Here is a 22805-nt window from a genome sequence, read left to right on the forward strand (position 1 = left end):
GAGACAAGGGAGATGGTCATTACAGAACATTCAAGAATAGACTACTGAGGAAGATGTTAGTAAAGATGGTTGTGGGTTGCCAAGACCTTGAGATACGATGGTTAAAGGTTTTCGGTCAGTTAGAGCTAACTTTGAAGTTTGAGCCTAGTTTTGGAGTTTACAGTCTGGGATTTATTTGTTGCATCTGATGATGACAGTGAGGTTTATATGGAGGGGTTATGTCTGCTATGATCAGACAGAGAAGAGAGAAATAAATTATGAAATTAGATAGCATTTTGCCTTGTATAAAGCTTCCCCTGAGGTAGTGAAAGAGATGATGGGGTAAGGACATTTGTTCTTGGAGTAAGAGGTTTCTATTTGAGCAACCAGAGAGAAGAATGAAAAAACTAGCTTTGAAATCTATGCTCTAATACAAATTCCTGGATGAGTGGCTCTTAGACTGTGGTACACCTACTTTTGTGGATGAGGATGGAAGTCACATATGACGGTCTTATGTAAGATAAATCTAACTATATAATCTCAGACTTGATCTAGGAATCTGTTGAATCTGGAAACACAGCTGGTGTCTCAACTTCAATAGCAGAATACAGAAAGGCAATGTATTTAGAATAAGTGTCATCTAACGAGAGTGTTTTACCTTCCTCTGTTTACAGATGGCAAGTCAGGAGGCAAAAAAATCACTGTATTTAAAACTTACATCTCCCCCTGGGAACGAGCAATGGGTATCAGCCCCGAGGACAAAAGTCAGTTCACCATTGACTTACTGTCATATAGTTCCAAAGCTGATTTCCCCCATTACAAGTCTTTTAACCGGTAAGTCTTCTTCAATATTCAATTCAAGTTATTTAGCATGAGAAAATACAATAACCCTGGCCATAGCCATCCTGTCTTGTGCAATGTAAATAAGTTTTAGATGCATGTCATTTTCTTAGCACAGTCTCCTGTGGATGAAATGTTTGGAGGCCTACAAAGAGAAAATACATTAAGAGCTAGAGATTTTAATTCAGCTTATGGACAGAAAACCTATGCAGATGGATAAAAGGACTTTAATCCTATTTCCCTTTCTTTCTCACCCCATTTGACCAGGGAGATTTAGCTTGCCACTGTTTATTACTGCAGCCATTTAAAGTTCAAGAGTTAAGGAAAAATACTTGCGATCAGAAGCCATATACCTAACAGTACTTCAGATAAGAATCAAGATCTCCTGCTGCTTCTGAGAAGAACTGAAAGTTTTATAAATATTTCTAGGGCAGCAACAATTTCCTGTTAACCTCTGTATATAATTTTGCCACCCAATTCCATAGCCTCAGGACATCACTACCCAGGACAAACCCAAATCCCACTCATTTCTGCAGTAACGCAGTGTCTGCCTCCTACATGTACAGGGTACCAACAGGTGTGAAAGGTGTATGGTTTGATAGAGATTGATGCAACAGGAGTGAAGGAAGTGCGCAGGAGCAGGAGGGGGGGGGGGGTTGTTTTTAAATCTTTTTTAGTACATAGGCAATGGACACATATATGTTCTTGGGAAGGATTTGTTGGCCAGTGAGCTGCAACAGTGGTAAAATTTACAGTCTTGATAACTTTGATTATTTATTTTCTAAATCCTGTTGTTTACCTATGCTCGGTTTGCTAACTCCATGTACTCCCTTGTGCCAGGACTGCCATGCCTTACGGGGGTTATGAGAAAGCAGCCAAACGGATGACCTTCAAAGTGCCTCAGTTTGATATTTGCCCTTTGCTTTCAGAATCTCTCATGATATATAATCAAAATTTCAGCAACAGACCCTCCTTCAACAGAACCCCAATACCTTGGATGCCTTCGGGAGACTCCTCTGAGTACCATACTGAGGTCAATGTGCCAAGGAGTGGTGAAACAGAAGAGCTGTAAATCCCCACCACCAAGGCCGCCTTTTTTTCTCAGCCCCTTCTATTTGCAAGTTGATAGTAAGGGCCTGAAAAATGCAACTCTAGTTCTGTAAGCCCTTCCTTTCTTTTGCCCTTAGCCCAGACAAGTTCCTAGAAGGTTCTAAACTTATCTTCATGGTGGTGTTAATCCATATCAGAAACAGTTTCAGGGAAAGGAGCTTTTTATTCACCAGGGCGTAAAAGGGCAAAACTAGGAAGTGTTTTTCTGTTTAGCAATGCTAAATGCTGCCTGTCTGCTCCACAATAAATCTGTTTGTCATGTATTAACAAGTAATAAAACACCAAGAGAAAAAAAAGCCTTCATGTTTTCTCTTTAAAAAATGCTGCTGAATCAATTTGGGGATTAGCAATAACAAAAGTTTCAATCTCACAGCTAGACTGTTAGCATGGGAAGAAAGATTGGGGACTGATGGGGATGGTCATAAGATAGGTATACATCAAGGAGGCTTGGATAAATACTGCAAAACTGATGGTGAAGAATGATGACTTTGAGAGGAAATGATACAGGTAATCATAACAGGATCAGAGCTAAAACAGCAAGTCAGCCTATCAGTGTAACAGACAGATGAAAGTATTTCACTGTCACCTAAGATTCCCCAATTCTCCAGAGTATAAAAGCGGTGATAGCTTAAGAAGTTGGTTTTTTTTTCACACAGAGACCAAGGCGGCAATAGGTTGGGAAGGAACAGAGGCACACCCAAGTGAGATGACTTGCCCATAGTTACAAAGCAAGAAAGAAAAAGCTTTAATTGCAACAGAGATAATTTGACACCCACCACAGTGCATTACTTATTCAAATACACAGCATCAAAGTCTATTCCATTTCTTCTAACAGTTTTAGCAATGCCACACATACAGGCAGAAGGACAGACACTGTGGAAAACCAATAAGGAACTTTATTTTTCTACACGAAATACCTTCTGTTTCATGAACATTTGCACTCTGACACATAACGTACAAGACTGCTGTTTCACTACCATACCCTAGCTCAGCCTGTATGGAGACTGGTTTAGAATTCTCTGTCCTGGTGCCATCTTTAAATCAACATTTCCTCTTATAAACAGGGCTAAACAGCTAGCTTACTGCGACAGCTTCCACTGAAGTACTTTTAACTCAGGATTTTTTCCTCCTGGTCTAGAAATCCCTGCAACCATATATTTGGGGTTTATTCTGTTTGGATAGTTATGAAATGGGCTTTATTACACTCCTTTAAAAGGCTACTGCCCAAGATCTGTTAAAAATTGTGCTAATAATAACAAGCTGCAGAAGTAATGAATGAGTAGCTTCCTCACCTTTCCGCTGAAATGGCTAAACATTTATTATATGTCCTATTAAATGATTAAGAAGTATCCATGGAACTCAGTTCTGTGAATAAACTTAAAAACATTAAGGTGGTACTTTGATCTTTGGAAAAAAATCCAACAAAAATGAAAAAGGTTGTCTTTTTTGACATGTTCCTGTGAAGTATTTGAAGTTTGAGTCGAAAACAAATCCTCAGAAAAACTTGTTTATTTGGATAAAACGGATCCAGGAATTAGTTGAAAAGACATTTCCCACATTGATTTCCTTTTTTAATGCCTACATAAATACATGCAAATTTCACTGGTGAAAGACAATTAAATGGGAAATTCTCACATCTACTTAACTATTAGTTTATTCTGTAATAGATCTCTGTCTGGAGATAAGGTTGCTATGGGTTTTCCAACATTTTTAATCAATCTAGCTTTTTCAAATGCATTGTAATTAAGTGGGAGGGATTTCTTTTCCAGTTCAAAAAGTATTCTAACTATATTACAAGAATCCAGGCTACAAAGAGAATGTCAGAAGTTCAGAAGGACAGACGAAATTTCAGGGAAAACTAGGTACACTAAGGAAAATATTTTCCCACAAGATATGCCATTTATTGCCTCCCCTTTTCTGACCTGGATTTTAGACTTTTGTAATACAGGATTACATGATTTTTTAAAGTGAAATACATGATGCTTTCATGGTAAATATGTCAGGAGCAGCAGAAACAAGGCAGTTTGGTACCTGGATGTCATGGTCTATTTTCAGTAGCAGGTGTTACAGATCATGGGCCAGTTAGACATGTCAAAGAGGGCTGGCTGCTCTGAGGAGGGGTGAGCCCCAGGCAAGCCCAGCAGAGGCAGTGCCCTCACCAACCAGCACACAAGCCCACCACATCAGAGTATGGCAGGCAGAGCTGAGTGCTGGTGACAGGGTCTGTCAGTCATCCCAGACATGGAGAGGGCATGAATCGGGCACAGGGTCTATCCAAGGAGTCTGGTCAGGAGCAAAAGGAGGCAGGGCTGGACACAAGCTACACTGTGGGTCCACAGTCCATCTAGGAGACAGGCTAGCTCCAGCACAGGTCTCGGGTCCACCCAGGAGACAAGAATGCAGGCCAGCACCCCTACAACATAGCTGACACAAGGGGCCCAGGCCCAGGCCTGAGCTTAAATGGGGTTTCTGGGCCGTAAGTGGGGTAAAGGTCCCAAGTGAGGCTGGACAGGGCACCTAAGGGCTGTTGGTGCATACAGGGCAATGATACCAAAATGACTGGGAATTCCAATATAATCACAACAATCATTTGAGTTCTACTGGAGCATAGAAAAAAAGGACTAAATAAAATAGGTCCTTAAATATGCAGGGAAATATAAGAAATACTGTGCAGAAATAGCACAGTGCTCTCTGGTGGTGTAGTTTCAAAGTTCATGTGTACAAGGAAGGCAGCATCATCCAGCAGGTAGGTCAAAGGACTGGGTATATACCCAAAGCTTCTCTCTGGTTCATAATGTACTGTTGGACAAGAGTTTTCATCTGTGCACTCCATTAGCCCAAACCCTAAGTGGGGATAAAAAGTTGCAATGTGCTTGGAATTAGTATTGTATCACTGCAAATTATTAATAATATTGCTATAATTCATACTTGTAAGCTAAGAGGATCCTTCAGTTTTGGTAATTTGCTTAATGAGGCATATAGCTCTTCTTTTGCCAGTACACTTTCAATCTCAAATCCCATCAAGCAGGATTTATGTGCTTTTGTTTCTAGTACAAAATAAGAAATACAACATTACATGTTGTAGAACAATTCAGACAACTCCTGTTTACATAGCTTAAGACACATGCTAGTTTAGTCATTATTCAAAGTAACGTTAAAAGTGAGAAAAATCAGTAATCCGAATTTGTCTCAAAAATAATTAATTTCAGTGAGGTTGCAGCTACTGTAATCAGGGCAAGATTTTGTCCAAAATGATCGAATATTTAAGAGGAAGTAAGTAACTGTTCCTGCTCTTTGTTTTCCTTGGGCTATGATGTAGACTCAGGGGAATCACCTATGTCAGAGAATTATTTATACTGGGAATAAGAGGATTTTATAAGATTTAATTACAGTGGATTTCCCCCACATACTAGAGCTACAGAATGGAAACTCAGTCATCTGCTTTTAAGCAGGATCATCGTAGTTAGAGACAAAAAAGAACTAACAAACTATTGAGCCCATCCTCTTGTAAAGGCAGGCTACAGTTCCCTCATAGAGAATGTACTGGATATTAAGCTTATACTCCATTGAACAGCAGCCAAAAATCCATTTGATAAAGAGGGGCTGGCCCATGAAAAACAGATTGGATAGAATTTTGTGACATTCAGATCTTTCATTCAGAACAAAAAGTTCTTGTATTTTTAGTTATTTACAGGATTATTTTTAGGAATATTATTTTACAGTTTCCAAGCTCTGAAATGTTTCTCTCATGTAAGGTAACTTGTATGATAAAGAATCCAAGCCACACTGAAAATGCATAAAAAAATAGTGCCCACATTTTAATGTAAAAGAAAGGTGTTTAACAAAATCTCAGCAATACTATCCATAAATATGGATTCATATGTTTTAAAATCTTGCCTGAAGATGGCTGATGGCATAAATATTTGGCAGGTAGTAGCACAGTTGGTATGTGTTGTGCAAAAACTCTTCCAGTTGACTGCAATGTATTCCATAATCAAAGGGTTTGCATCTCATAATTGTCTCTCTCATGTGAGCAGCTTGCCATTACTGATGAAGATATAATTCATACAACTAACATCTGGGAATTACATTTGATGTTGTTATTGACAGAGCATTTAGAGGAGATGGCTTTGTCATTAGGCTTAGTGACTCTCTGAAATAAAATCTGGAACAGTTTCAGGCTGTTAGGAGAATATGGGCTTTGTCTTGTTTGACTTGTTTTAAAAATCATACCATGAATACATAAAATGTATTCCCTTCTAATATACAAGATGGCAGGCATCAGACAGCCAAGAGCCTGAACACGATCGTTCTGTTATGGAGCAACCAGGCCTGCATGTGGCCATCCCTCCATGGGAAGCGCTGACTTGTGGTGTAAGGCTTGAACATTCACTGCACTGAGGTTTTTTCCTGCCTAGCTTGCCTGCAAGTATATGTTCTCTTCCACAGAAGACTGCCACAGGTGTGATCATCTGGCAAATGCCCCACTTCCAAAGCACTGTTTCTTGGCACAACAAGCTGCTGTTAGCACTTTTCTGGCAACTTATGGAGTCCACTGCTGCCCATCTGCAGCACATATGCTAATTTCTCTTGAATGAGTATTAGAAAAGTTTGCAAGCCAGCCTGCTGGCTCACAGCACGTTAATACATTTATATGCAATCTCATCTATGCCCAAATCCTCAAACTGCAGGTTACAAACTAGTTTAGACAAGTTGCCTATTCTGTCTTGGAGATGTGCCTGACCAGCACCACAGATAATCAAGCAGAATTTGCAGACACATGCAGAAGCAAGATTGCACGCATTTTGTGGAACCCTACAACTTTTGTGAACTGCCGAGTATGTGGGATTTGAGAGACTATTAATCATATTCATGGCATCATATATCTACTAGTAAAAGTCTCTTCAGCTTATGTAATTAATTAGCAGTGCCTTTATGCTGTACCTCTTGCTCTCTATGTATTTAACACACAGTTAAGTGTCATCTTCTCTCTGATGATCATCTTCTGCTTGCAGTACAGCTTACACAACGCTTTAATGAGTGCAAGTACTTGCTCAAATATCTATTGTGTTAATTAACACATGTAGTAAAGGGAAGAGAACTACATAAACCCCTCTGAAGCAATGCTCTTAAATGAAACCTAAAATCCAGTCAGCTTAATAAACAAATTCTCAAATATAAACCCTTTAATTTTCAATTATACTTTTTAGAAACATTATTTATATAAAAACTTTTAATGCACATTTTCCAACTTTTTTGAAGAAAACCTGCAGGCTCTTTTTTTTGTTTTGTTTTGACCTTTTGATTAATGATAAAAAACCACAAAATGTTTTGTGCAAAGAGTTTTAATGTTAAAGTCTGTCTTTCATTTAAAGAAAATTCCATTTGATGTACTTTCAGGGAGAACTGACACAAAGAAATCTGCAGACAGGGACCACTTACCCTTTAAAAAATAGGAAGAAGTTATAGGCATAGCTCTAGCCAGAGTTATAATGAACATTTGCCTTTCAAAAATCCACAGTGAACAAATGAATGCATAAATAAGGTGAGATTAATTTATGGTTTTAAGTTCCCCTTCTAGTGCCAAACCAAAATAGTTATTCTTCTTTGTTCTTCTAACAAGGCTTACTGGGAACACTTATTTTTGGGAAATTTGGACAGGGAAGGCACAACCATACTACGAAAAGCTGACAAAGGTCTCAACTCTTCCCTGGCTCAGACATGAGCCAAGAGCAGCACTGCTGTTTTACTCCAGCTCCCTGCATTTGTAGCTGGCGAGAAGAAAAACTACAAGGAGGGCACTAACAGCAATGAAAAAGGCTACTCACTACGCAGTGCTTTATTTGTGCTCCAAAACATCCCTCTACACAAAAGGGTAAATAAGGACGCTGCAGACTTCCCCTTCTTACTGGGGGAAGGTCCTGCCTTAAGCAACAATCTCATTATACATCATTCACTGCAGGGAAAACAAAGTGGCCCCTGGAAGGAGGAACAAACAAATGAGAAACTTTCTGCCGGCCAGCCTAAGGACAACCTATGGGCCTTATCGCACAGGACCTCCCCTGCTCACAGATGCTGTACAAATTCAATTACAGTGAAGAGTGCTTTAGTCAAACTCCACAGTGCCTGGCTCAGATGAGTAATTACTTCCATATTCTATTACAAAACCAGACATACTTCAATGGGCCTGAAGCTAGCATGGATTCAGGGCTTCATTATATCTACTATCTCTAAATGTTTCTCTTAATTATCTTTGGTCCCTAAGAGAGGCTTGAGGCCTTCCTCATTTGCTCTCTCTCCCAGTACGATTGGCTTGATTCCCAAAGCAAAAGACTGAAATGGGATGTGAAGTCACAACAAGTAAACAAGCATTCTTTCAAATGCACAAACTTTTTATGCTATTATTTTAGTGGTGTTAGAAATGCCATATTAACAGCAGCCACACTAACAGTATTGCAGACACCCATATATACAAACAGTATGCTTTAAGTGTTTGCTCTGAGCAGAACAAAAGGTAGTCCCAGTCCTCCAGGCATCCTCTGTGCATCTGGTGTACCACTGATGGTACACCTGAATTATCAGAAGCTGGTAATTCTGGCATACAGAAATGCATCTTTTAGCTATAGAACATTATGCATCAACTCACTTCTCATATGTAAAAATGGGGCTCAACAACAGAATAAAAAGAACTTCCTCCACAACTTACAGAGCTGGTGGCACTCCTCTCAGGATTGTTACAAAGGACATCTCTCTCAGATGTCGGGAACACTGAAATACAAGGGCAGAAAAGAAAGTGTATTAGCCCTTGTGTCTTCATGTTTCAGTTTGAGTAATTAATTTCATTGTTTATCCAGGGTGCTAGCACTGAGATACCAACTGCTCATGGAAATGGCTCTCCCGCCAGTCATCTTCAGACTCTCTACATGCATGATCCTGAACCCATAGGAAAGGACCCATTTATTTCGGTGGGCTTTAAATGTGTATCTTGGTTATCACCAAAACCACCAGTTAGTATTATTGCCAGCACTCTGCACTGGTGACAGGAAAATCACATACTGCTATGTGCAGCTGATGCAATTCAGGGAATGAGCTTAATATTAATTTTACACATTGTCTAGTATTCAGAAAATCAAAATACAAATTTGTAAAAGATTTTATTCAAATTTTCCCATATCCTGAGATGGTCTAATTCATGCCTGAAGTACTTAGATGATGTTGAACATATGATGTTATGGGTCTAATCTGTGAGGAAACCCAACTCTTGCACGAATTACAAGTAAACTAGTGCTAGGCATTACGTTGGAGGACTGTTACCTTTGGCTCCAGTCACATCCCACAGCCATCACAGCCCATACTGTGCAACTGTTAAAGATTATACACACTCTGCAAGCACACCTGTTTCTCTTCGTGTTGCGGAGGGACATCACACACAGACCAATGTGATCAAGTGAAGTCCATTTACTACCACGTTTGATACAGTTATATACCTTATGCACTTGTGCACGCGCCCTACACAATACTCTAATTGGTACAATACCCCGTTTCACGCGACACTATCTTATTCTCTATTGGCTGAGCAAGCTTCTTCACGAGGTGTCCAGCAGTCACTTATCTCATTCTTCAGCATCCAGGTGTTGTTTGTCAGGCTCTTCTTATCTTCCTTTTTCCCAGCGTACAAGGACACAGCGTCCTTGTCTGCTCCAGCGTTTTGTAAACTTATGCTTCGTTCCCACATAACGGCTGGATTGCTCACATGCCTTTGCCCAGCCAAGAAATCCTCAACAATTCCCCCTTTTTGTTTTTGAGCAATCCAAGCTTGCCTAATAACTTGGGGTGCCATTTTTCCTTAACAAGCTGAACAAGGTAGAATTATTACAATAGCTAAAATCACAATAACTACAATAATGCCCGCAATTCTTTGAGCCAACCCGTTACCCCTAATGACCCAGACCATGAGGACCATGAGAAAGATGAACCATCCATACATTCTTGTGCCATCTTGCTCTGCGAACTCAGCCCAGCAATCGGTAGGTGCCAGCATCCCGTGGGCATCCCCACAGAGGCAACGATGGCCTCACCGTACACCAGCCCGATGCTCTTCGGAAAATCCCGGTATCTATACATTTGCAGAGGAACGGGTTTCAGCACACGTGGCCAGCGGGTGCCAAAAAGTCCGCCTCGGTTGCAATCTATGATGCATGCGCTCGCTGGCCAGGCGTGCTGCACAAGTCATAGTCATCTTGTCTATTGGTTCATGGGCTTTATGATGCAGTAGCAATGCACAGAGAATCTTGACCTATTATGTTAGCCAAGGTGACCTATACATTAGTTTTCGACTGAGATGGTATTCATATTGCCACACCATCTATGATGCTCCAGATGATGGTCGTGCAAATTCAACAGGAGTCCGTCGTGGGCCTGTATCTGTGGAAACACAATCAACCTCGTTCCCAGGTTATTAATGGAAATAGACCTTACCCCTAATTTTGGCTTTAACTAACTTTTACGTTTACCCCACACTGTCTTCCCATAATCACACTATGTTTAACCAAATTATGCTTAGCACACTTTTTACCTAAAGCAAGTTCTATATACAATAAGGCACGCTGTTCTAAAAACCTCCCTGAAGGACTCAATGTCCGCTAGTCCTCTAAAGTGTAATACTCTATTAGTCAGAATCTGTTGGATCAGTGGCTCCAGCACCCGCCGGTGCCGTGCCAGTTGCTGCTGGGACGATTCCGGGTCCAGCATCACTGCGAAGCCATGGTTTGACCCACTTAGCCGGGATCCAGCGAAGGCCTCGATCTGTAAGCAGACACATATACCCTCTCCCAGTAAGTTTTACTTCTGCTGGTCTGCACCATTTCCCGGACTCTGGGTCCTTATACATTACCCTGATTCCTGTACTTTGTTGTGTCCTTTCTGCCTGTAAAAGAGCATGATGCACTACCATTGGTGGGTCTTTGTGATCACCTGTCAATCTAAGATAATTTAGCACAAATAAGGCTTTGGCCGATCGTTCCTCTGGGAGTAAGCCCTGGGTTCCCCCCTTTTGTTTTTGCAGCATGCTCTTTAAGGTTTGTTGGCCCGTTCGACAATAGCCTGTCCTGTGGGAAGATGTGGAATACCCGTACCATGGTGAATTCCCCACACTTGTTGAAAACAATTCCCTGGAGGAGGCTCCCATGCCGCTGCAACCAATTGGTCAGCTCTGTCATCTCCCGTTTCTCATCTGCACGTGCGCTCGTACCCAAGAGTTCTACCAGAGGCTCCATATCGTCATTAGTGATACCGCAAAGATTCCGCACCCACTGGATATCTTCCACAAGCTTCTGGACATCATGTACCATTAAAATTTCTAACATTGCCAGCATCTATGTGCCACCTCAAATACTTCCAAGGTGCTGCCTTTTGCACCTTTTCAGGAGCAATTATTACTCTGTGATGGCTTAAGATGTCCTGCAAATGAGTTAAAAATTCATCCTGTGGCAAGTTCCTTCCCGCTATCAAAATGTAACTGAGGAAACTGCTTTCTTACAGGCTCTAATGCCCAGGCCACATATACCTGACACATCGTGGGGGAATTGTGCATTCATTGCGGTAACACAACCCAGTGGTATCTCTTATAGGGCTCTGCCTTGTTAATCGACGGTACCGAAAAGGCAAACCGTTCAGCGTCATCTGGGTGCAAGGGAATGGTGAAAAAACAATCCTTTAGATCTATAATTAAGAAATCCCATTCTTCTGGAAGCATAACTGGAGACGGCAAACCTGGCTGCAGGGCTCCCATACTGTGCATCACTGCATTCACAGCTCTGAGATCATGTAACAGTCTCCATTTCCCAGTTTTCTTGGGAATGGTAAATATTGGTGTATTCCATGGACTAGTAGAAGGAACAACATGTCCCGCTCTCAGTTGGTCCTCAATTAACTCTTGTATTTTTAGCAGCTTTTCAGAATTTAGCGGCTACTGATCAATCCAAACAGGCTCATCTCTTTTCCAGCTAATTTTCAGGATTGGCTGCCCCTCAGTGACTGCTCCTAAAAAGGATGGGTCACTAACATTGCCTTCATTTGGCTCAATAAATCACAGCCTATGAGGCCAAACAATTCAGTTGGGGTAGTCATGACATACGGACGCGTCGTAACATTTTCACCGTCAGGGAACACAAATGTAATCGGCAGCTGACTTACTAAGGTGGCTTGTGTGCCCCCTATCCCTGCAATGCCAAAATTTGGATTGATCAATGGCCATGATGGAGGCCAAATATATCGTGAAATAATCGTAACCTCAGCTCCTGTATCGATTGTCATCAGTTTCTTGACAATAACTCCGTCAGGCCCTTCCAATTGCACTACCTTTTCTGTTTTACCTTTTGTTATGTCCATGGCAAGGTATACCTGTGGTTTCCCTGTGGAGCCAAATCCACTATCTCCACGTTGTACTTCACCTGGGTTCGGAACACACGACCTGAATGGAACTAATTGTGCTATTCTGGTACCTTTAGGAATAGAAACAAGAGGGATTAAAACATGAATCATAATTTTCACAGTCCCACAATAATCTGCATCAATAAGCCCTGGGACTACCAAAATTCCTTTTAGAGCTGTTGAAGATCGTCCCATCACAAATGCACTAAGCCCAAGCCCCAATGGTCCCTTTATGTTGCTATCCACCAAGTGTACCCCTGCGTCCATCAACGTAATGTCTACTGCGGTTTCCACATCCACTCCGGAGCTCCCTGCAGTGGCGGATCTGGTGGTTGCGAGGCTGCCTGAGGGCTGGCAGCCCAGGTCCCTTGTGTTTGTGTCGTCGCGTGAGGGGCCTTCGCGGTCGGTGTAAAGTTTCCCTTCTTCCTATATTCTTGGTGGTATTGTCATCTTTCTTAGCAGAAGCTGTACATTTGCTCCTAATGTGGCCACGTTTGCCACAGTTAAAACACTTGACCAGGGGTGTCTTACTGGCCCTGTGCTTCTTTGTAGCTCCTTGTGGAGCTGCGACAACATAGGCTGTTTTCTGTGAGTCCACTGCTCGATCCATGTATTCTAGCATATCAACGACGGCTGCATTTTTCGGCAAATTACACAATGCTTTGCGTGTCTTTTCATTAGCATTTTCGAAAGCGAGCATTTTGAACATGTTTTCTTTCATTTGCTCGGTCATGTCAGGGTGGTCATAGATTGCCCTATGCAATCTATTAATAAACTGTGCGAAAGGTTCATTATGCTCCTGTTTCACCTGAGTAAAAGTATGGTTTCGAATATTGTCTGGTATGGAAAGAAAAGCTTGATACGCCAAGATCTGTGATAGATGATGAACCTCAGTGATACATTGTAACTGAGCATTCCGGGATGCGAAGGGTCCAGTACCCATCAGCATCTGTGTGGTTACTCCCCATAAGGGATCTATTTGTTGTCGTGGTGTTGCTTGTTCCCGATCACAGAACGTCTCCCACTGCCAGAAAAACACTAACATTTGGGCGGGCTCCAAAACCAAATGTGCTAGCTGTTTAATATCTTGAGGTATTAGCGTATCAGAAGAAAAAATGAATTGCAGCATTTGTTGAGCTAACGCAGACTTAATTCCATACTGACTCACAGCATACCTTAATCTCTCAATGACCTTCCAGTCAAACGCTTCCCATTTTTTCTGTCCATTTAATGCAATAACTGGGAATGCTTGAAGCATAGTCCCTTCTATAATGGCATCTTTTATTACTCCCCTCCAATGTCTCTGCCTTTCTTCTGCAGAGGCTACTGCAGGCGGCTCCGCGTCTATCGCGGGCGCAGTTGGTTTCACCGTCTCTGGTTCCGAGAGGCGGGATGGATGAAAGGGCGGGGGCGGGGGCGCGGATGGTCCTGGCCGGGGGCCGGCCGCGACTGGCGGCGGCCGCTCCATCGCCGGCTGACACGCGCTGCTGCAAGGCGGCGGAGGGGGGGGGCGGAAAGGGAGGGGGGGAGGGAGGGGGGCGGGAGGGGAGGGGGGAGGGGAGGAGGGAGGGGGCGGGAGGGGAGGGGCTGGGGGAGGTGCCGGAGGGGGTGGCGAAAAGGGGGCGGGAGGGGGAAGCGGGGCCGGTATACGGCGAGAATCTTCGCTCTCTTGCCCTCTCGGTTCATCCTTTCGGGAGGATGACCGTTTCTCCCTCACTTCTGGTTCTTCCGACCGTACCGTCAGTTTTTGTAACTGGTTCACCACCTCCCTCAGGAGCTCTTCCGACCATACTGTCAGTTTTTGTAATAGGTTCACCACCTCCCTCAGCTCTTCCATCGCATTACCCGATGGAGATGGTTCCCTGTCCCCCGCAATCTGTTTATCCGCATTAGTCACCCCCGACTCTGTCGGCTTCGGATCTGTCGGGCGACAATCGGCCCCCCCTAATTCCCCTGTTTCTTGCGGAGTAACAGACGGGGGAATTTTTTCGGCACCAACGGCCTGGCTGGGTATCGGCAAAGGCTGCGTCTGTGCAGGCGTCTCAGCGTTAACGGAGATGGATGTCAGGGGGGGTGGAGATAGTTGTGTAGAGAATGTCCCCCCAACTCCAGCGGGGTGGGCTGACGCGGCAGCCGTGGAGGCAGCAGACGGGGTCACCGCCGCGCAGAGAGCGGCGGCTGCCTGCCGGTCCGCCCTCATTGTCTCCAGCATGTCTCGAATTACCTTCCAGTGCTCTGCATATTTTTTCATCTCCTTTACCCTACCCCCCCTGCAGCTAGTAGCGTCCCACAGCGCCTTGCCTATATTATCCCAGGTCGCTTCTTCAAAGGCAACATTTACACTCGGGATAAGTTCTTTCTTCCAGGCCCATAAAAGTAACCCCTTTAACACAGAATTATCGAATTTCAGTCTTCTCTCAGAGAGAAAATTATGAAGGAGCTTTAGGACTGCTTCCTGCTCTTTGTCCAACCCCATCTCCTTCTCCAACCGCTCACCTTATCAGGGCGAGATTCAAGCTTTCGCGTGTCCCAGCTCAGCCGAAGCTCATGCCGTGCTTCCCAGCTCAGCTGAAGCTCATGCCGTCCTGCCGGGGCAGCAGGAACACTCTCGGCTGGCTCCTCCGCTCCCTCGTCAGTTCAGCTGCACCAGAAATTCTCGTAGAGACGATAAAGTGCTGATCTGAGGGTCCCTGTTCGGGCGCCAAATGTTGCGGAGGGACATCACACACAGACCAATGTGATCAAGTGAAGTCCATTTACTACCACGTTTGATACAGTTATATACCTTATGCACTTGTGCACGCGCCCTACACAATACTCTAATTGGTACAATACCCCGTTTCACGCGACACTATCTTATTCTCTATTGGCTGAGCAAGCTTCTTCACGAGGTGTCCAGCAGTCACTTATCTCATTCTTCAGCATCCAGGTGTTGTTTGTCAGGCTCTTCTTATCTTCCTTTTTCCCAGCGTACAAGGACACAGCGTCCTTGTCTGCTCCAGCGTTTTGTAAACTTATGCTTCGTTCCCACATAACGGCTGGATTGCTCACATGCCTTTGCCCAGCCAAGAAATCCTCAACATCTTCGGGCAAGAAAAAGCTATTTCTATCCAGGCAGCTTTATCGAGCAAGCTCTGCTGCATCAGCTTAAGGTGCTGAACCACGGTAAGCTGCTCCGGGCACTGCGAGCAGCGAGCGCTCTGCGAGGCCAGCCCAGGCCCGCCCCGAGCGGCGCTTCAGCCGCCACCGCGCCGGCCCGGCCAGGCCCGCTCCGGACGCGGCGCCCACCGACCCCTGAGAGCTGCCACCTCCGCAGAGTAAGGCGGTTTACCGGGACTGAGCCAGCCCCCCCTGTCCCCCCGAAATTATTCCTAGTTACGCCCTGGCTTCGGGCGGGGTGCGGGGACAGCTCTACGGGCTGCCTCCTTACGAGGGGGTTAGTCACAACACACCGGAGACCTCTCGCCCCTTCTGGGACGGGACACCGGGTTAGGCCCCCCTGCCCTCCGAAGCGCCCCGAACCGGGGCAGGGCTGCCCTGGGCTGGGGGAATCAGAAATGGCGGTGGAAAAAGCGGAGCAGACCGAGCTTCGCCGCGCTACACTGGGCCGGACTGGGTTCCCTCAGACCTCTCGCGAGAGGAGGCGCCGCCGGCGCGGCCCGCGGGAAGATGGCGCCTCTCGCGAGAGGCGGCTGCCGCGGCTCCCCGTAGCTATAGCAGCGGGGGATGAGGGCGCCCGAGGCGAGGTGATGGTACGCGCCGCGGCGGGAGCCGAGGCCGGCAGGTAGGGACTCACCGCCCCGAGGAGGGGCTGCGGCCCACCGCCGTCCCTTCTCCCCCCCCCCCCCCCGCTTGTGCGGGGTCCCGCTGCGACTGTCCGGAGCCGTCCTGACCCTCGCGGCAGCGGGGCCGTGGCTCTGGCGGCGGGACGGGAGCGGTCGCTCCCCTCCGCGGCGCGGGCGGGCTGGGCGAGGGGTCAGGGTAGTTTGTATCGCGGTGCTGGCAGCGGCCGGGTCCCTGCGGGGCGCGGCGGGAACCCCGGATCCACCGCTCTCGGGAATACTTGGGGTTTCTTTCCTCTTGTCCCGTCTCCTTGGGGGGGGGGGGGGGAATCCAAACACACACCCCACCCCACCCCCACCCGCTAACTGGTTACTTGTTCCATGTGCCTGGAGACCCACCAGTGACTTTCCCAGGTCTGTAAAGCGGTGCAGCCCCGTACGGCCGCACGGCCTGGCCTCGGCTGGTGGCAGGGCGGGCAGCCCACGCGTGGGTAGCCGGCGGTCAGCGGGGTTTCCGTGCTGAGGCGCAGCCGTGGCCCCTGGGGCCTGACCTCCGGCGCAGTTGTGAGGGGCCCCCCTGCCTGCCTGCAGCGGGTCAGCTTCAGAAGAGGGAAGGAGTAGCAGGTAGGAGAAAAGAGGATACTGGAGGCTAAAAAGGTCTTTTGTCAGCAGGGATCTTTGAAATTAATATCGCCGACATTGTATTATGTCGGTTAGTAACTCAGATGTGATCGACTGTCATTGAAAGTTAATCTTGCATAGAAGCCGTTGGTTAGAAGAAGCTGCTCAGTTATAGTATTGTATTTACTATGTTGGTCCAAGGTAGGCAAAAGCATGTGCTGCCTTTTTTTTTTCTTAAAAAAAAAAATAAAGGCAGAAGCTGTTTGCTTTTCCAGGATTTTATTTCGCTTGAAACCCTTCATTCAGTATGAGGATTATGAGTGAGGATTCGTGAAGGATTACAGCCCTAAATAGAAACCCTAACAGTATACACCTTCTGCTTTTAAAACGTTGCAGACACAATGGCTTTCTGGTCTTTCAGCTGTGTGAAGTTGTTGTGGGTATTGTAGTGGCTGATCGTGCATGTGAAAAGAATTCAAAGAGCTTTTCAGATTTCAGAACAAATTCTGAGTGTTATAATCATGGAAAAAATATGCATGTGAAATGGGAGGAAAAATAGTAGTTTCCCATGCAGTTTGAAAGAAAGAAGTATGTACTGACAACAAGCCTCTCTAAGCTTGTGCTGTTCCTCAGACTTGAAAAAGAAAATCTACAACTGAAAGGTTTTGTGCTGCAATATATTTGACATTGAATAGCAGTTTTGGAAAACAATAGCAACAATAGCAATTGCAACAATAGCAACACAGATAGTCTTGTGTTTGTTTTCAGAAGGAAAGAAAGTACTGCTGTGCTGAGAACTAAACTGGTGAGGTAATACATAACTTAAACATGACAGCTTTTAAAAATAATTGCCAAAAATGTATTATGGGCTAAAAAAAATTTGAATGAGTCTGTTGAAATCTGTTCTCATTTAGGAAGTGATAGAAATAATGATAATTTCATTAGGATACTCTTTAAATTCTATTCCAGCACCTAATCAAGAGTCTATCTAATCAAGCATGCTGCATATCATTGAGACTGAATTAAATAGGAGCCTTTTCTCCTCTTTTCTTCCCCCCTCTTTTCTTCCCCCCCCTCTTTTCTTCCCCCCCCTCTTTTCTTCCCCCCCCTCTTTTCTTCCCCCCCCTCTTTTCTTCCCCCCCCTCTTTTCTTCCCCCCCCTCTTTTCTTCCCCCCCCTCTTTTCTTCCCCCCCCTCTTTTCTTCCCCCCCCTCTTTTCTTCCCCCCCCTCTTTTCTTCCCCCCCCTCTTTTCTTCCCCCCCCTCTTTTCTTCCCCCCCCTCTTTTCTTCCCCCCCTCTTTTCTTCCCCCCCCTCTTTTCTTCCCCCCCCTCTTTTCTTCCCCCCCCTCTTCCCCCCCTCTTTTTCTTCCCCCCCCTCTTTTCTTCCCCCCCCTCTTTTCTTCCCCCCCTCTTTTCTTCCCCCCCCTCTTTTCTTCCCCCCCCTCTTTTCTTCCCCCCCCTCTTTTCTTCCCCCCCCTCTTTTCTTCCCCCCCTCTTTTCTTCCCCCCCTCTTTTCTTCCCCCCCTCTTTTCTTCCCCCCCCTCTTTTCTTCCCCCCCCTCTTTTCTTCCCCCCCCTCTTTTCTTCCCCCCCTCTTTTCTTCCCCCCCTCTTTTCTTCCCCCCCTCTTTTCTTCCCCCCCTCTTTTCTTCCCCCCTCTTTTCTTCCCCCCCTCTTTTCTTCCCCCCCTCTTTTCTTCCCCCCCTCTTTTCTTCCCCCCCTCTTTTCTTCCCCCCCTCTTTTCTTCCCCCCCTCTTTTCTTCCCCCCCTCTTTTCTTCCCCCCCTCTTTTCTTCCCCCCCTCTTTTCTTCCCCCCCTCTTTTCTTCCCCCCCTCTTTTCTTCCCCCCCTCTTTTCTTCCCCCCCTCTTTTCTTCCCCCCCTCTTTTCTTCCCCCCCTCTTTTCTTCCCCCCCTCTTTTCTTCCCCCCCTCTTTTCTTCCCCCCCTCTTTTCTTCCCCCCCTCTTTTCTTCCCCCCCTCTTTTCTTCCCCCCCTCTTTTCTTCCCCCCCTCTTTTCTTCCCCCCCTCTTTTCTTCCCCCCCTCTTTTCTTCCCCCCCTCTTTTCTTCCCCCCCTCTTTTCTTCCCCCCCTCTTTTCTTCCCCCCCTCTTTTCTTCCCCCCCTCTTTTCTTCCCCCCCTCTTTTCTTCCCCCCCTCTTTTCTTCCCCCCCTCTTTTCTTCCCCCCCTCTTTTCTTCCCCCCCTCTTTTCTTCCCCCCCTCTTTTCTTCCCCCCCTCTTTTCTTCCCCCCCTCTTTTCTTCCCCCCCTCTTTTCTTCCCCCCCTCTTTTCTTCCCCCCCTCTTTTCTTCCCCCCCTCTTTTCTTCCCCCCCTCTTTTCTTCCCCCCCTCTTTTCTTCCCCCCCTCTTTTCTTCCCCCCCTCTTTTCTTCCCCCCCTCTTTTCTTCCCCCCCTCTTTTCTTCCCCCCCTCTTTTCTTCCCCCCCTCTTTTCTTCCCCCCCTCTTTTCTTCCCCCCCTCTTTTCTTCCCCCCCTCTTTTCTTCCCCCCCTCTTTTCTTCCCCCCCTCTTTTCTTCCCCCCCTCTTTTCTTCCCCCCCTCTTTTCTTCCCCCCCTCTTTTCTTCCCCCCCTCTTTTCTTCCCCCCCTCTTTTCTTCCCCCCCTCTTTTCTTCCCCCCCTCTTTTCTTCCCCCCCTCTTTTCTTCCCCCCCTCTTTTCTTCCCCCCCTCTTTTCTTCCCCCCCTCTTTTCTTCCCCCCCTCTTTTCTTCCCCCCCTCTTTTCTTCCCCCCCTCTTTTCTTCCCCCCCTCTTTTCTTCCCCCCCTCTTTTCTTCCCCCCCTCTTTTCTTCCCCCCCTCTTTTCTTCCCCCCCTCTTTTCTTCCCCCCCTCTTTTCTTCCCCCCCTCTTTTCTTCCCCCCCTCTTTTCTTCCCCCCCTCTTTTCTTCCCCCCCTCTTTTCTTCCCCCCCTCTTTTCTTCCCCCCCTCTTTTCTTCCCCCCCTCTTTTCTTCCCCCCCTCTTTTCTTCCCCCCCTCTTTTCTTCCCCCCCTCTTTTCTTCCCCCCCTCTTTTCTTCCCCCCCTCTTTTCTTCCCCCCCTCTTTTCTTCCCCCCCTCTTTTCTTCCCCCCCTCTTTTCTTCCCCCCCTCTTTTCTTCCCCCCCTCTTTTCTTCCCCCCCTCTTTTCTTCCCCCCCTCTTTTCTTCCCCCCCTCTTTTCTTCCCCCCCTCTTTTCTTCCCCCCCTCTTTTCTTCCCCCCCTCTTTTCTTCCCCCCCTCTTTTCTTCCCCCCCTCTTTTCTTCCCCCCCTCTTTTCTTCCCCCCCTCTTTTCTTCCCCCCCTCTTTTCTTCCCCCCCTCTTTTCTTCCCCCCCTCTTTTCTTCCCCCCCTCTTTTCTTCCCCCCCTCTTTTCTTCCCCCCCTCTTTTCTTCCCCCCCTCTTTTCTTCCCCCCCTCTTTTCTTCCCCCCTCTTTCTTCCCCCCCTCTTTTCTTCCCCCCCTCTTTCTTCCCCCCCTCTTTTCTTCCCCCCCTCTTTTCTTCCCCCCCTCTTTTCTTCCCCCCCTCTTTTCTTCCCCCCCTCTTTTCTTCCCCCCCTCTTTTCTTCCCCCCCTCTTTTCTTTCCCCCCCTCTTTTCTTTCCCCCCCTCTTTTCTTTCCCCCCCTCTTTTCTTTCCCCCCCCTCTTTTCTTTTCCCCCCCCTCTTTTCTTTTCCCCCCCCTCTTTTCTTTCCCCCCCCTCTTTTCTTTTCCCCCCCCTCTTTTCTTTTCCCCCCCCTCTTTTCTTTTCCCCCCCCTCTTTTCTTTTCCCCCCCCTCTTTTCTTTTCCCCCCCCTCTTTTCTTTTCCCCCCCCTCTTTTCTTTTCCCCCCCCTCTTTTCTTTTCCCCCCCCTCTTTTCTTTTCCCCCCCTCTTTTCTTTTCCCCCCCCTCTTTTCTTTTCCCCCCCCTCTTTTCTTTCCCCCCCCTCTTTTCTTTTCCCCCCCTCTTTTCTTTTCCCCCCCCTCTTTTCTTTTCCCCCCCCTCTTTTCTTTTCCCCCCCTCTTTTCTTTTCCCCCCCTCTTTTCTTTTCCCCCCCCTCTTTTCTTTTCCCCCCCCTCTTTTCTTTTCCCCCCCCTCTTTTCTTTTCCCCCCCCTCTTTTCTTTTCCCCCCCCTCTTTTCTTTTCCCCCCCCTCTTTTCTTTTCCCCCCCCTCTTTTCTTTTCCCCCCCCTCTTTTCTTTTCCCCCCCCTCTTTTCTTTTCCCCCCCCTCTTTTCTTTTCCCCCCCTCTTTTCTTTTCCCCCCCTCTTTTCTTTTCCCCCCCTCTTTTCTTTTCCCCCCCTCTTTTCTTTTCCCCCCCTCTTTTCTTTTCCCCCCCTCTTTTCTTTTCCCCCCCTCTTTTCTTTTCCCCCCCTCTTTTCTTTTCCCCCCCTCTTTTCTTTTCCCCCCCTCTTTTCTTTTCCCCCCCTCTTTTCTTTTCCCCCCCTCTTTTCTTTTCCCCCCCTCTTTTCTTTTCCCCCCCTCTTTTCTTTTCCCCCCCTCTTTTCTTTTCCCCCCCTCTTTTCTTTTCCCCCCCTCTTTTCTTTTCCCCCCCTCTTTTCTTTTCCCCCCCTCTTTTCTTTTCCCCCCCTCTTTTCTTTTCCCCCCCTCTTTTCTTTTCCCCCCCTCTTTTCTTTTCCCCCCCTCTTTTCTTTTCCCCCCCTCTTTTCTTTTCCCCCCCTCTTTTCTTTTCCCCCCCTCTTTTCTTTTCCCCCCCTCTTTTCTTTTCCCCCCCTCTTTTCTTTTCCCCCCCTCTTTTCTTTTCCCCCCCTCTTTTCTTTTCCCCCCCTCTTTTCTTTTCCCCCCCTCTTTTCTTTTCCCCCCCTCTTTTCTTTTCCCCCCCTCTTTTCTTTTCCCCCCCTCTTTTCTTTTCCCCCCCTCTTTTCTTTTCCCCCCCTCTTTTCTTTTCCCCCCCTCTTTTCTTTTCCCCCCCTCTTTTCTTTTCCCCCCCTCTTTTCTTTTCCCCCCCTCTTTTCTTTTCCCCCCCTCTTTTCTTTTCCCCCCCTCTTTTCTTTTCCCCCCCTCTTTTCTTTTCCCCCCCTCTTTTCTTTTCCCCCCCTCTTTTCTTTTCCCCCCCTCTTTTCTTTTCCCCCCCTCTTTTCTTTTCCCCCCCTCTTTTCTTTTCCCCCCCTCTTTTCTTTTCCCCCCCTCTTTTCTTTTCCCCCCCTCTTTTCTTTTCCCCCCCTCTTTTCTTTTCCCCCCCTCTTTTCTTTTCCCCCCCCCCTTACCTGGGTGATGCCAGCCAGGAGGCCTTTTGCCACAGTGTTCTTGGTGTGGGGTGAGGCATAAGGGTGTGCTTGATTTGTCCAGTACAGACAAACTTACTTAGTTATCTGAGAGAATTTAGAAATTTTGCTTTCTTTATGCTAGTGACAGCATTTCAGTTCATTTCTTTCAGTCGTTGCAGGTAAAAATTATGTCAGTTCTTCTCTCTGTTCTGGGTTAACGGTCTATTTTGAGACTGTAGTCATGAGTTCATTAAAAAGGATAGTGGGAATTTCAATCCTTTTTTATCCAGTCCTGGTGATGTTATTAGGCATTAAGCCTTCTTATGCGAATCTTCATGGAGAGTACATAGAAGAGAAAGTGTGTTTATTTCCCAGTTTGTGGAGCTTCAAAAACCTTATTACGTAGAGATGAAAGAATAGTGGCAGAGCTCTTAGGTATCACATTCTTGTAGTTGTAGTAGGTTATATTCACAATAATCAGAATTTAGCCTGCATTGTGTTTAAGTGCTCTATAAACATATCTATATAAAGAACAGTTGCGGCTGTCCCAAATAACTTTTGGTGCAACTATGCAAAATGCAGCAGGTGATACAAAAAGGAAACTGAGGTAGGAGGATGAAAGAATAATAAAAAGTTGGAGCTATTCTTTTTAAAATCTGCTTACCTTACTGTTCAGAACCAATAAAAGTCTTACAATAGATGTGCGTATTGACACCTGTAGAACATATTAGTCTTCTCATTTTTGTCACGCAACCTTCTGAAATTTAAATCCCTTACACATCCTTCAGTTTCCTAACATATGTTCCGCCCACATTTATTCAAACAGTTTATTTTAATTTGTTCTCTGAAATACTCCA

At 46.3% G+C, this 22805-nt stretch overlaps 2 protein-coding genes and 1 long non-coding RNA gene across 14 annotated transcripts in view; 2 read left to right on the forward strand and 1 right to left on the reverse strand.

Annotated features, from left to right (window-relative positions):
- Positions 1 to 2225, forward strand: part of MYOZ1 (myozenin 1) — a 17057-nt gene extending 14832 nt beyond the window's left edge. The window contains exons 5-6 of the mRNA XM_009928500.2: positions 654 to 813; positions 1660 to 2225. Of these exons, the coding sequence (XP_009926802.1) occupies positions 654 to 813; positions 1660 to 1891 (392 nt within the window). The 3' untranslated portion in view covers positions 1892 to 2225. The remainder of the gene's footprint in view (positions 1 to 653; positions 814 to 1659) is intronic.
- LOC138687720 (uncharacterized) overlaps positions 1 to 15953 on the reverse strand; it is a 26424-nt gene extending 10471 nt beyond the window's left edge. The window contains exons 1-3 of one of the 2 annotated variants that reach the window (XR_011326847.1): positions 15813 to 15953; positions 8636 to 8697; positions 2646 to 4773 (exon numbers count right to left, since the gene is read on the reverse strand). This is a non-coding gene — a long non-coding RNA (uncharacterized lncRNA). Of the gene's footprint in view, positions 1 to 2645; positions 4774 to 8635; positions 8698 to 15812 lie in introns of those variants that run through there. The other variant, XR_011326848.1, reaches the window with a different exon arrangement.
- Positions 15954 to 16020: 67 nt separating this feature from the next.
- Positions 16021 to 22805, forward strand: part of USP54 (ubiquitin specific peptidase 54) — a 131659-nt gene continuing 124874 nt past the window's right edge. For all 11 annotated transcript variants that reach the window (XR_011326846.1, XR_011326845.1, XM_069796349.1 and 8 more), the window contains exon 1: positions 16021 to 16144. The gene's annotated coding sequence lies outside the window, so the exon portion shown is untranslated. The remainder of the gene's footprint in view (positions 16145 to 22805) is intronic.

Source organism: Haliaeetus albicilla, chromosome 11, assembly GCF_947461875.1.
Source record: "Haliaeetus albicilla chromosome 11, bHalAlb1.1, whole genome shotgun sequence".
NCBI lineage: Eukaryota > Metazoa > Chordata > Aves > Accipitriformes > Accipitridae > Haliaeetus > Haliaeetus albicilla.